This window comes from Ursus arctos, unplaced genomic scaffold, assembly GCF_023065955.2.
Source record: "Ursus arctos isolate Adak ecotype North America unplaced genomic scaffold, UrsArc2.0 scaffold_15, whole genome shotgun sequence".
Taxonomy (NCBI): domain Eukaryota; kingdom Metazoa; phylum Chordata; class Mammalia; order Carnivora; family Ursidae; genus Ursus; species Ursus arctos.
The window spans coordinates 30,172,316-30,186,540 of record NW_026622819.1 but is presented as its reverse complement, the minus strand read 5'-3'; the positions used below and the strand labels follow the sequence as shown (position 1 = coordinate 30,186,540).

General features: G+C 40.0%; 1 protein-coding gene across 3 annotated transcripts in view; it reads left to right on the top strand.

The window, feature by feature from the left end:
* The window catches only part of DAB2 (DAB adaptor protein 2), a 158,164-nt gene that overhangs the window by 135,931 nt on the left and 8,008 nt on the right, over window positions 1-14,225 (top strand). For 2 of the 3 annotated variants that reach the window (XM_057312218.1, XM_026506866.4), the window contains 10 exons: window positions 284-470; window positions 1,667-1,806; window positions 2,519-2,617; window positions 4,300-4,431; window positions 4,759-4,839; window positions 5,431-5,457; window positions 5,703-5,756; window positions 6,166-6,228; window positions 10,876-11,529; window positions 12,518-12,680. In XM_057312218.1, coding sequence (XP_057168201.1) covers window positions 380-470; window positions 1,667-1,806; window positions 2,519-2,617; window positions 4,300-4,431; window positions 4,759-4,839; window positions 5,431-5,457; window positions 5,703-5,756; window positions 6,166-6,228; window positions 10,876-11,529; window positions 12,518-12,680 — 1,504 coding nt within the window. In that variant the 5' untranslated portion in view covers window positions 284-379. The remainder of the gene's footprint in view (window positions 1-283; window positions 471-1,666; window positions 1,807-2,518; window positions 2,618-4,299; window positions 4,432-4,758; window positions 4,840-5,430; window positions 5,458-5,702; window positions 5,757-6,165; window positions 6,229-10,875; window positions 11,530-12,517; window positions 12,681-14,225) is intronic. The other variant, XM_057312217.1, reaches the window with a different exon arrangement.

Here is a 14,225-nt window from a genome sequence, read left to right as displayed (position 1 = left end):
TTTTATGCCAAAATTCCAATACAAACTACTTGCGTAGATAATCATTCAATGTTATGAGATGTCAATTCTTAAAGAAAAACCCAATAAACACCCTCTTTCCATTTTGGAAACTACAAAGGCAACAGTCCTACCTGCTCTTCTTCAGAGTTCAGTCTGACAGGGGAGAAAAACCAAACATGAGTCTGAAGATACATACTCGCAAACCATGAGTTGCAAGCCGAGTAGCATACAGTCTGGGTTGGCTGTGTCACGATCTCATTATGCCTCTGAACTCTGCCCACAGGTGTCTGTAGTAGGTTATGTTCATTTGAGACTTCAGGGATCGTCTGGTGTCACTCCGTGTCTGCTGGTGCTGGAGTTCGCTGTCTGCCTTCCTGCCATGTCTAACGAAGTAGAGACGAGCACAACGAACGGTCAGCCTGACCAACAGGCTGCACCAAAAGCACCATCAAAGAAGGAAAAAAAGAAAGGTATGGAGAAATCCTCTTGAGGCCATTGAGGGGAGCGAGTGTTGCTTACCTCTGAAGACATGTGAGGTTTGAGGTGAACGAAGTAAGAGTTGGCTCTTGCCTCGTTTCCACCTCAGCCTACTCTCAAGTTCTCCTCAGCAGGAAAGTTGGCCTTTGGCGGAGATTCGTCTGCTCCACTTATAATAAGATGTGTCTCTGAATCCTGTGATTGCACCAACTGGATCCTGCTGGCAAGCGTTCATAGTAGCTTGTTTAGTTGATAAATTATCAAACTATCAATTATTAGATGACTATCTTTCAGTAACCTCTTTACCACTTTGCTTTACTGAAGTAGCTGTTTTTCAGAAACCGAGATCTTTATTTTATTAGACCCTGTTCTCTTGACCTGAAGTACCACTAGAAATTGCCAGAGTCCTTAATCATTCATAGCTTGAGAAGATGCCGTGGCTTGCCTGCCTTTTACTCTTCTTCTTTAGCTATGGAATGAGACGACTGCAGTCTCTTTAAGAAGAGCAAAAGAAATTATGAAGATGAGATAAGGATCTTAATGATTTTCAAAGGAATTTATTCATAATTTTCTTCTGCCTTCTTGGCAGTTCAAAATGTTAGTAAATAGTGCAGTAGCTTATTTTTCTTTCATTAAAAAAGAGCATTATCCTTCTTATTTTCTTTTAAAAATATTTTTTAATTTAGGATGAAGAATATCCCCAAATAGCACCTCACACAGTCCCATACGTTTCCTATAATTCAGTCCATTTTGCAGAGTTAATTTTCTCTCCACCCCAACACAATATACAGTATTACAGAATACAATTTTTTTTAAAGATTTTATTTATTTATTCCACAGGATAGAGACAGCCAGCGAGAGAGGGAACACAAGCAGGGGGAGTGGGAGAGGAAGAAGCAGGCTCATAGTGGAGGAGCCTGATGTGGGGCTCGATCCCATAACGCTGGGATCACGCCCTGAGCCGAAGGCAGACGCTTAACCGCTGTGCCACACAGGCGCCCCTACAGAATACAATTTTACTCAGAGGAGTAAGAATAAAGATAGAATATTGCATATTTGAGTAATTGTAATATAACCAATAGGTATACTACTCAGATTTAGAGATTCTAGAACATATTTTGTCATACCTGGGGATGATATTTAAAGACATTTATAAATTTTATCCTATATTTCTTTTTTTTCCCCTCAGGCTCTGAAAAGACGGATGAGTATCTTTTGGCCAGATTCAAAGGTGATGGTGTAAAATACAAGGCCAAACTAATTGGCATCGATGATGTGCCCGATGCAAGAGGGGATAAAATGAGCCAAGATTCTATGATGAAACTAAAGGTAAAAGGGGAAAGCATCCTTAGTCTCTATCTCAAGCAAATATCCAACAGCGGGAATTATATTAGAAGTTTATGGTTACCTATATCTCAATTACTTGAAAGAAAAACATTTCTAATCCCATAATTGATCCAGTGATGCCCCATTTTCTGAGGAGTCTTGAGTTTGTTTTCATATTGTGAATGCTGTTCTAGAGACCTGCCTTAATCATGTAGTGCAGGGCTATAGATGCTTTTTCCTTTGGACACATCAAGTTTTAGATCCTGGAAGTATTCAGGTAAAATTCAGGTCTCTATTTGGAACCTATAGCTCTTTCGTGTTAGCCCTTTGGTTTTTGTTTGTTTGCTTGTTTGTTTTTAATTTTTAAATTCTAGTACTGTTGTTATGTGAAACTAATTAAATAAATAAAAATTGTTGAAAAAGACCAGACCTAGAAGGATCATCTTTGAAGATCTGATCCAGTCTTCTTGTCTTTACCAATGACTATTCTGAGCCCAACAGAATTAGAATGACTTGTCCAAGTTCACATAGCTAACTCATGATGTCCTGGATCAATGTCTTTTATTTCACTCCTCCCATCTATTATGAAAGGTGCCTAATCCTTTTGTAGATGGTAAACCAAGCTGAAAATAAAGCTGTCTTTCAAAAGTTTTAGTATCAAAAGCATCATAGGGTAGTTTTAACTGGATTTTTCTTGTTTTCCCAATCTCATCAGGGAATGGCGGCAGCTGGTCGGTCTCAGGGACAACACAAACAAAGGATCTGGGTCAACATTTCCCTTTCTGGAATAAAAATAATTGATGAGAAAACTGGGGTAAGAATTCACTTTCACTGACACCTTTTGACCACCTGAGTCTAACAAACAATTTGACATAAATCTCAGCTCCCTGTTTTCCTTTTCAAAAGTCTATAAGAAAAAAAATAGTATATATTACTTCTCCAAAAGTAACAGAGAGAAAACAATAGGGTAGGAGGTGAGGAGTCAAAATACTTTATTTTGAAATTCATTTTCTGTAATAGATGTGAACCTCCCGTCTATAAACACGGATGTGCTATAAATATCACGTCAGTATTTTTTTGGACCCCAGGTACACAGAACTAGATTAACCCTAACCCCTGGTTTCTGATGCTGTCATTGATCTATGCCTGGGTCTCATTTTAATATATTTACTACAATTTAATATATTTAATATATTTATTTGGTAAATATATTTAATATATTTACCAAACGTAATGGCTAACCTGAAGCTAGAATATTACCTGTGACGCGCTTTTCTTCCTTCTCTCTTTTCCCTTCCTCTTCACCCCACAGATATAACCTTGCTCATTTTTGGGTGGTTGCTGTTATTCTATTGCATAGGAACAGTCTTACTTATTTTGTTTATTTTCTTGTAACCTTATCAAAAGACGATCAGATTATACTTCAGGTTCTCTGGGACTTTATTTTCTCTACTCAACATCATAAGATTCATTTACTTAAAATGTCGTTTGTAGCTCATTTTCATTGCTGTCAAATACAGTCTCAAGGTAATTGGGGAGACCTCCAATTATTATCCATCCTTTCCTAGAGATGGCCATTATCTATCATGCAAAACCCACTGGTCACATACAGAGCCCTGGAACCCTGACACCTGTCACTCACCCTGCTGGTCCTCGTGCACTGCTATTTCCATTCTCCATCATCTCTCAAGTCTTATTTTCCCAAGCCCATCAGGAGAATGGTGGCAAGTTTCCTTCAAGCATTCTCTTGTTCCCCAAATCTTCAAAGATACCCAATATACATTTTCCAGTGGTGTTAGGGATTTGGAAACAAAAACCAAGATGCATTATGACCACCTACAAATATCCCTGAAGAGTTGAGCCCTGCCATGTGCTTGAAAGGATCAAGAGAAGGGGGAGCGGGGGAACAGAGGAGAAGGCACTACTAAACCAAGAAACCCCTTGCCCCATGTAACTCCTCGATACTGATGTGAACATGCAAAATACTGGATGCCAGCATTTGGTAACTTCCAGAATATTCTGTGGATAATTGTTCTGATAGTACTTAGGATGGTTTTCTGGCCACCCAGAGCCATTGTCAAAGGATCCTTGTGATCACTGTTCTAGTTTAGTTATGCTATTCACCTGAGTTTGACTTTTAGTTGGGAAAGTCGACCCACTTGGGTGGTTTAGCAGTGAAATATCCCATCTTTGCTTTAGAAATTCTTGGTCTCCTGATCCTCAATCCTTTCTTGCTTTGTGGCCTCACATCTTTGGGATGAAGACAATTATCAATATTTTAAGACGTGTTTTTCACACTTCTGTTTTCTACTCTTTGTTCCTTTTGGAGCCCTTACTAGCCAGGATAAATGTAGCTCTAACCTTAAACCAGAAGCAAAAATTTCTTCCTTTAAATGTTTTGGCCTTTTCATATATGCCTAGGTGTCTGATGCTTCATTGTGCTACCATATAGATTCTAGCTTTATTAATAAATCATTTTTTATGTTTCTTTTTCAGGTAATAGAGCATGAACATCCAGTAAATAAGATTTCTTTCATTGCCCGTGATGTGACAGACAACCGGGCATTTGGCTATGTGTGTGGAGGAGAAGGCCAGCATCAGTTTTTTGCCATAAAAACAGGGCAACAGGTAAGCTTCAAGCCTTGAGGTATCCCTGGAGGGGAACTTAGGTCAATGGTGATTTTAGAACAATAGTGAATTATTCCCCTAAATCTTGAAGGGACTTGGAAAATTATCATGGTCCTTCTTGTTTTGTTAAATACTTATTTACTCTGCTGCCCTTTATGTATCTGGTAGTGGGGATTGGGAAAGGCGGTGATCCCCCATAAATCAGGGGAGGATGGTAAGGAGCTTTAAGAGAAAGGAGGAAAACAGTACTAATCAGAACTGATGGGAGACAAAGAGAAGAAAATAATAATATTAAAATACTCATAAAGATGCTTTTTCTTGCTTCAGGCTGAGCCATTAGTCATTGATCTTAAAGACCTCTTTCAAGTTATCTATAATGTAAAGAAAAAGGAAGAAGAAAAGAAAAAGGCAAGTACTGCCCAATATTGACTCTATTAAACTTGAGACTATTCAGGACCATGTTTGAACATTATACAAACATATGGCCCATCTGGAGAGTTGGCTTCTTTGTGTCTCTTTCAATTATAGAAAGTTTAGAAATATATCATCCGTTCTTCCCAGTAGAGCAATGGGTGGATGTTACAGTTAGACATGTCTGATTTTCAGTCCCTGTCTCTTGTCTTCTCTCCCCACAAGCTTCACATTGTTTCCAAAGACTACAGAGGATGAGCAAGTTTAAGCTCAGAAAGTGTATTCAAATCTGGTATTGATATGAAAAGGGCAGGGGACTATAGGGCCAAAATAATATGCAAGACTCTCTCTTGCCTTGTGCTCATGTACTCATAGGTATATATAAAGATAGATAGATAGATGATAGATAGATAGATAGATAGATAGATAGATAGATAGATAGATGATAGATAGAGAGATAATAGATAGATAGATGATAGATAGATGATATAGATAGATAGATAGATAGATAGATAGATAGATAGATAGATATTTAACTCCCTTTAACTGTAGTTACTGAGATCACTGAACTTGTGTCTTTCTTTTTAGATGGAGGAAGCCAACAAAGCAGTAGAGGTAAAACTGCATCTTTACTTCTCATGAATTGCACACGTGATGTGTAGAAGTCCTTGTTTGCTACGGGTCCGGGCATGCTCCCCTCCTAGCTTATGACTGTGTTCATGATCCCTCTGGCCATAGAAGATGTATAGTTGAATTATCAGTGCCAAAATCATAATTGCTTAGCAAGCCAATACACTAGGAAATTACGTTTTATAAGAAAACTCACCAACTAAACCCTTAAACATTTGCCATCTTTTCAGAATGGGAATGAGACCCTATTGACCCTTGATGACCAAGCTAACAAACTGAAATTGGTATGTATGTGATTTTTTATGACTCTTATTTAACTGAACATGGGTTTACTTCCTATACATGTTGCCAATACCAAATCTGCATTGAATCTGTATGGAAGTCCAATTATGACAACTATTTCCCTAAACAGTAATATAACATTGATGTCAAGATACAAAGTAATCTTTTTAGTAAACACACCTGAATCTAATCCACAAATTTTTTTTCAGAGTGTGGACTAGATGGATTTGTTTGGGGACATGTCTGAGCTTCCAGGCCTAAATAGTCTAATACTAAATCTGTATTAGTTAAATGAAAATCAAATTATGACAACGATTTTCTTAAATCTTAGTTTAGGAAACAATTACAACAATATACAAAGTAATATTTTTTAGTAGACACATCTGAATCTAATCCAAATACTTTTTTAAGGGTGTTGACCAGATGGATTTGTTTGGGGACATGTCTACACCTCCTGACCTAAATAGTCCAACAGTAAGTGCCTGTTTTTAAATTTGCAATGTAATGAAAGTGACATCTATAACTCAAATTGGCAATTAACCAGAAATCTTGAGCATCTTGTTGAAACTTGGAAGGTAACTGCTGATTTTTCCACATAAAGTATAACTGGCTACTAGACGGATTTGCATCTAAAGTTACCATGGGAACCTATCAGCACTAATTCAGATATATTAATTTTGCTTGGAGTTTAGAGCTGAGCAGTGCAGTCCTTCTTGGTATTACTTAGGATCAGAAAGGGACCTGAATAATTTTCCTTGGCATGAGCCCCACTCGAAGGAAGTGTTTGCTAGATGATTAATTATAAAACCACACGGCCTCTTCAGTATTTTTCTATTTTTTCTATTGTGACTTAACAGCATAAGCTTGGTATGAAGTAAGACTTAAAACAAATAAGATGCTCAGTTATGTTTAACCAAGGACTGTCCTTGTTGTAAAAAGTTGTTCATTCTTCAAAGGACACTATAGTGTATCAAGTCTTCTAAATATTGATTGATCCATAACAGCTCTGTGAGAATGGAGCAGTATTTTCCTTTATAAGTAAGGAAATGGTGATTCAGAAAAAAATTCATTCACCCAAGAAAGAGGTCCAGATTCAGGGCTTAAGCACAAGTCTCAGACCTTCCAAAATAGGCTCAAGTTAAACTACCCATGTAATTTTCAATGACTTCTTTTAACTATTATTTTTTTAACAGTTTCTTGAGTACCTGCCATTTGCAGGGCACAGAAGTGAAAAGTACAATGTCAATGACATCATGGAGTTTACTATCAAGCAGGGAGACCAGCATTAAAACTAATCACAAGACCTATTAATTAATGTTAATTGCATGGTATTTGTCTAGTTTAGAGGTTCCTGTAATGCCTTGGAATAAATGAGTTTCTGGACTTGACCATAAAAGATGAGAAAGCAATAACCAGACAAAAAGAGCATCAGTCTAGAATAATGAGAGGAATGTCTGTCTAGGAGTCTCTTATATCAGGGAATTATCAAGCAAGTCTACATGACCAAGAAGGTCATAGGAATGAAAGTGGCAGCAGATAAAGGACAGGGTAAGTCTACCTTGCCAGAGTATTGCAGAGAAAGCAGTCTATGAACTTTCACATGAGATGCTCAGGCCCGTGAGATGGGAAGGGGCAGGGGCTGCATGCTCTCTTCTCTGTCCCCGATCCTATGAGATTCAGGATGCATAACAGCATTTCAGAGGCCCTAAAAAGCCTACAATAGAGAAGAAGCCTGCTTAATGTTCTTTTCAGCGGTGGGTCCTGACTCACTTGTCTGTGGAACCTTTTATTCTTCATAATGTTTGTTACCATCCTAAGGAAACACTTTTTGAGAGACAAGATTAGATGATCCTGAAATGTCTATCCTAGCCCTGAGGTCCTTTTGATTCCTAGACAACTTTGTCTTCTCCTCTATAGTAGCCCCTTCCCAAAGTGAACTGATCTTTGAATGATCTACTTTCCACGTGTAACTGACATTCAAACACGGATCTTGAAAGAGATCAAAGCACCCAAGCTATGAAATAGAATTCCGGTGGGATAGGCAAGGAAGCACCAACTGTTTAATCTTCTTCTGTAGACTTCTAGAAAGTTCTGAAAGAGGAAATGAAAACAACATGAGTAATCCCGAGTCTTAGTTATATTAGACTTAATGCATTCTAAGAATTTTGGGCTTATAGAAATAAAAGTGAGTTTTAAACTAACTATAAATTCAAGTAATTAATACCGTCAAAGTAGATGGTATCTGATAAGTAAGAGAATGCTAATGGCACTAATTATGTGCTTGTTGGATTTTGCCCGTGTGTTCTTGCATATTGACTCCATATTCATAGGTCACAAAACAGATTTATCTCTACTTGATAAAAGCAGAATGTTTAAAAATATTCACACACTTAGAGCAGTTGCTCTGGAAGAGATGAAGGGAGGAAGAAATCTAAATTACCTGGACTTTATTACTGGTTCCCTGACCCATCTGCCCCTCCCCCAGCATTCAGACAGAACAGTTTTATGTGTTTCAAAGAAAACTCATGTTACAAACTAAGTGGTATCCCTTAGAACATAATTTTTATTAGAAAATAACTGAATAATATTCTCCCATACTGCCACTCAAAAGAAAAAGAAGGAAAGAAAAAAACCAAAAAGACATGTTCTCAGACTTTTAAGATGACCATTTGAAAGCACAGTTATTATGAGAAGAACATAAGGCGTGAAGGAGGTTAAGTCTGGGACAGGGATGGGATCAGGGCACAAAGCATGGTGTCATGCATACATAAGAGGCCATGGGTGGGCACAGGTGACGCTGAAGTAGAAAGAGCAATGGGAAAAGGCTTTGTAAAGAATCTGAACTTGAGTTGGATCTTTGAAGTGGGTAGGAACATAGAGAGTAGTTAGGCTAAAAATAAACTGGGTCCTATTGTAGGTCATTTTGAAAGGCTGGCTACTTAAACACAGGGGAGAGCAGGAAGCCACTGAAAGCTTGAGCAGGGAGGGCCAGGGATTCCTCAGGCTGGAATGGTTGGGAGAGATCAGCTTCCTGGAGAAAGCTAGGCTGTGGAACTCAGGATACAAGAGCTCACCTTGGCGCAGACACCTCTGTGGCTGCCCGCTTCCTCCTCTTCCCGGAGCTCCTTATGAGCCGGGACTGCGTTTCACTTTCATGTTATCGATGCTTCTCTCCCCAGTGCTCAGATGATGGCGGAGCAGACACAGTGTTTGACAATCCAACAGAGAATTTTAATGAAGTTCTGACCTAGTGGGCGGATGAGGAGTCTCACATCATCCCGTCGTAGTCTATGAATTAGACTCTTAATCCTGGATTAACAACAAACCCAACCTGAGGAGAGCCTTATACATTTTACTTATAGGGCGACTATTCAGAAGTCTAACATTGTGGCTCCTGTTTGGTGTCCTAAGAACTTCTTCTGAAGTATTTGAGAAGGAGAACTCCACCAGCTGTGAACACCCAACTGTTCTAACCCAGAGGTGGCTCATCATAAATGAATAAATATTGAAATCACAAGCTTTTGTAATACATTTTGTCCTATCTTTTGATTGTTAAAGATCCCTATGTTAAGAGATCTTCCAATCCATTTCTTTGATTAAAAAAAAATTTTTTAAATTATAAGCTCTTTCTTCTGACAAATTCTGGTTATAAAGAGAAAAACTGACTTTTTAAAGAATTGTATTTTAATACCTAACAGTAAAGGAAGCCAAACATAGACTACCAATTAGGCCTGATTTAAGACCTAAACGTTCAAAAAATTTGTTCTTTTAAAGCCAAGGAGGTCCATTTGGGCCCTCTTTTTACTTACTAGTTTGAGAATTTCTTATTCCCTTGAGGTGGTTTTTGTCCCAATGATCAAAACTATTGAATAAGCTGCCCGGGGTAACGCTAGACCTCTACCTTCCATCTCAGCTGGGCATCTTTGCTTATATTCTTCTGTGGCTGCAGACGGGAGCAGTTAATGGATCGAAGTCGGGCAGAAGGAGGGTGCGTCAGTTTGACAGCCCTATCCCAGGGCGAGCCCAAATTCGTTATGTCACTGACCTGAACAAAGACATGTCAGATTTTTCAAATTTGCTGATTTTCTGTTGAGAGGGATAGCTTATCTAACAACGGAGAATGCAAATAATTAAGATAGGGAGGGAATAGACTGTGTACAGTGAAGTATTTGATATGTTTTTCAAATTAACTCTAAACCCACATCTCTACCTTATACGTGAATTAAAGATTACATTGTACATAAATTAAAGATAAATTAAAGATTAGTTGAATTTATCCACCAAATAGATGAGATTACTGTCATGACACAGGCAACTCTAAGCTGTATTATGAAAAAATGCACAAATACGAGTGGCTAATGTGGTTAGAGTGTATCAGAATTTAAAGTATCACTTTCTTCTTTCTAGAAGGACACAGACAGAAGGATGTGTCCAGAGGAGACTAGAATGATGGGAATGAGAGATCCAACTTGACCTTTAAAAAGATCCTTAAATATTTAAAGGGGCATATCTGACAGGCCATGTGATACGGTGGGAAATCTGTTTTTGCCCCTTAGAGGAAAGACCAATTATAGGGAAATATAGCTGACCTTAAACTTTGTCACAACCAGAACTATAAATTTAGAGAGATGACTCTGAGGGTACAATAGAGGGGACCATGCCTCAGGTGGGAGGCTGGGTTAGGCTTCTGAGGTCTTTTCTTACATTCAAGCTCAATATGCTTAGATAATTGCTTAGAGTGACTAGCAATAGATTCCCTTTAAGATTTGCAAAGGCAAGAATGGGAACAAGGAGGATTGTGAACGCAGCCAGTCTGCAAGGGTGAGCAGACACATGACTCGAGCAGACAGTACAGTTTCACTTTAACGAAGCGCCAACAAAGTTGAGATCTAAATAAAGGGTCAATGGGTAGGGGAGACACACGGAGGACCTATTCCACGGCTAGTAAAGAAAGGCGCTCAGGGAGGTGATGGGAGGAGGTAATGGTCACCGGGCCGGTCAAGACCGAGCTTTAATGGGCATTGTGCCGATCCTGATGATCTTGTGAGCTTTCTTATGTGAAGTCTCAACATGGACTAACACTTTCTTTTCTCTTTTTTTTTTTCTTCCCAAATGTGATAGGAAAGCAAAGATATCCTGTTAGTGGATCTAAACTCTGAAATCGACACCAATCAGAATTCTTTAAGAGAAAATCCATTCTTAACAAATGGCATTACCTCCTGCTCTCTTCCTCGACCAAAGCCTCAGGCATCTTTCTTGCCTGAAAATGCCTTTTCTGCCAATCTCAACTTCTTTCCCACCCCTAATCCTGATCCTTTCCGTGACGATCCTTTTGCACAGCCAGACCAATCGACACCCTCTTCGTTTGATTCTCTCAAATCTTCAGATCAGAAGAAAGAGAATTTGAGTAGCTTGTCTACTCCACTGAGTAACGGGCCCCTGAATGGGGATGTTGATTACTTTGGTCAACAGTTTGACCAAATCTCTAACCGGACTGGCAAACAGGAAGCTCAGGCAGGCCCATGGCCCTTTTCAAGTACGCAAACACAGCCAACGGTGAGAACTCAAAATGGGGTATCTGAAAGAGAACAGAACGGCTTCCATATCAAATCCTCCCCGAACCCTTTTGTGGGAAGCCCTCCCAAAGGACTGTCCGTACTGAATGGCGTAAAGCAGGACTTGGAAAGCTCTGTCCAGTCCTCACCACATGACTCCATAGCCATTATCCCACCTCCACAAAGTACCAAACCAGGAAGAGGCAGAAGGACTGCTAAGGTGAATTGTCTTCTCCACATATCCATTGGCAGAATGCATGTTCGGTACCAAAGGGTGGTGTGATGCAAGCTCTCTTTCCTGCTGCTCTTATAGTTTCCTGTGTGGCTGTGAAATAGAAGGTGGGATAAGGCACATTTTCTCCAGGAATACCTTCCTCTGATTGCTGCCCTTTCTAAGCTTCTCACTCAGCAGTGTGTTCACACCCTGCTTTCCGTTTGCATGTCTTGTCACTTATTATTAACTAAACACAAGTTTTTCCATTTTTAATGCTGCTATGCTTCTGTACCTCTGGTAAGTTCGATCGTCATGTTCTGGAAGGGGAGGGCAAGGGTTCTTTGTGATGCCTTGTGTACCTTCCCCACACTAACACACGCCCCACACACCCCTCCTATTGCATAAATATCCAAGGTGGTGGTGGAAAATTCTTGAGTTTGCCTCTTCTGTTCAATGCTGACTGAATGATTGATTGCTTTAAAAGACACTTAAATATTTACTAGTACCACTTCATTCAAAAGCAATTTAAAATGTGGTTTCTGTGAATATCTTTTTAAAAATGTCATTAGGATAGGCAGGCTGGCCTAATAATTAGACTAAAGTATCATCTTTAGGCAGACTGATTTAAACCCAGTAGAATAATCAAAAATATGTAGGTTACTTATTTATTTATAGTTGTCCTTTCGTTCCCAGCTTCAAGCTTTTAGCTGTCAAGGAGACTAGACTGGTACAAGTGTGTAAATGAGTAAAATAGATTTCACCTTGAGAGCTCTTTACTTCAGTTACCAAGACCCGATATTCTGTCCATTGCAGGGATCTGTCTTTTTTGGGGGGGGGGAGAGGGGAGCTTTGCCTTTTTGTAGTAGTTTATTAGTAAGAGGAATAAATTTTTCTTTTCGTGGTTCTCAAATTTGAGGTACAGAATAGGAGACAAAATAAAGCTGTCTTTCACTATTACTGAGTAACTCTTGTGTCTCCCTCTCTGCCCTATCAGTCTCCAGCAAAAGACTTGCTTGCATCAGACATCTTTACCCCTCCCGTCTCAGAACCTCCGGGCCAGACATCACCTACAGGACCATCTGCAACCCTACAGACCAACCCTCTGGATCTCTTCAAAACAAATGCTTCTGCCCCAGTGGGACCCCTTGCAGGTCTAGGTAGGTGCTTAGAGATCGAGTCAGATTTGCCTCTGTTGCTTTCACTTACAAGGTCATAATGTGCAAGAGGAAGGCACTTCATATCCATAGAGGTTCCAGGGACAGAAGATCAGAGTATCCCAGGGAGCCTTTCTCCCACTTTTACTTCCGTAGACCCCACCCTCCTTTGGTACTCTTGACTTGCAACTGAAATTTGGCTCCTGAAGTTGGCATGTGGAAAGAAAACCATTTTCATTATTGCACTTACCCAAGCCAACTGGCAATGGCTTATGGACGACAACTGGAAGGGATTCTGATGCTCAGACCAGCTTCATTGGAGAAATGAGGCAGAGCTAAGAGAGTCTTGTCTATCATCTGTATTGGAGAAATTGGTGACACGCAGGTCTGCTATGTAATTTGCCATTACTAGCTCAAAGTCCCATCTCCTAGTAAATTGATCTGCTTCTTGGATAGGGTATCCTGTCCAAGGGTATCTCCCGAGGGGGAGATAAGTTAAGTCCAAAGCAAGTATAAGTCATACAATGCAAGTCTTATGTTCTCAGCCCAGCTCTGTTCCTAGGCATATGATGGGTAGGAGACAGGCATGTATCCTGATTGGTCTCTGGATACTTAAGCCTTAGCTGCTCCTTGCCAATATTTTGGCTATCTGAGCATCTTAATAGAGTTAGAAGACAAATGCTAGAGACCTGAAGTCAAAAAGAACACAGAGATGAGGGAAGAGATGGGATTTACCAGATGCCCATGATGTGCCGGTGCTCATTCATAAATGTGCCGAGCTCACGTGAGCCACGGAGCCACTCCATAGCAGGACACTGGGGAAGGCCACTTGGCTGAGGACTAGCCTTACTCTTGTTTGCCCGCAGCCTCCAGTTCCCCTCTGTCTCCATGGTACAGTCTTCAGAAATCCCGACAGCAGTCTTTGCTGTCCTGCTGGGGATTCTCTTTATTTTTCTGCTTCTTGGCACCTCTACAAACTCCCAACAGACTCTGTTTTGGGAGTGGGTTGGGGGAGCTATGGATGAAGAGGGACTCTCTTCCCCCATTTTGTAAAATTTGACCAGGGCTCTTGGTTTTCTCTGTCCCTTGTGGAGTAAATCATCAGGACCCTATTCTTTGTTTCCCCTGCTGCTTTCCTGCAAAGGAAAATATTTTCATTTTGTCATATTAAATCTGTTTAAACATATCTGGAGTATGGCGACAAGAGGGGGTTGTTACCCAACCGCTGAGTGGCTGAAATCAATGCGGGTGTGAGAAGCCAACTTGTTCCAGGTCTCTGCTTGCATTTACACCATCAAGACTCTCCCTAAACACTTCATGTCTCTTGCGGGCTTCCCCTTTTTTTGCATCGCTCCTTTTCCTGCCCCCCAAGTAGAGCTGGTGGGTGCTTTTCCTTGCAGAAGGGTTGAGAGCTTGCATGCATACCTGCAACTAGATCGCATCCCAGAGCTTGACAGTCTAATATCAATGCCCCAAAGAATTTTTACAGCCAATATTTAACAAGTCAGCTCGAAAATACAGCTGGACCCTATAACTGTTAATTTATTC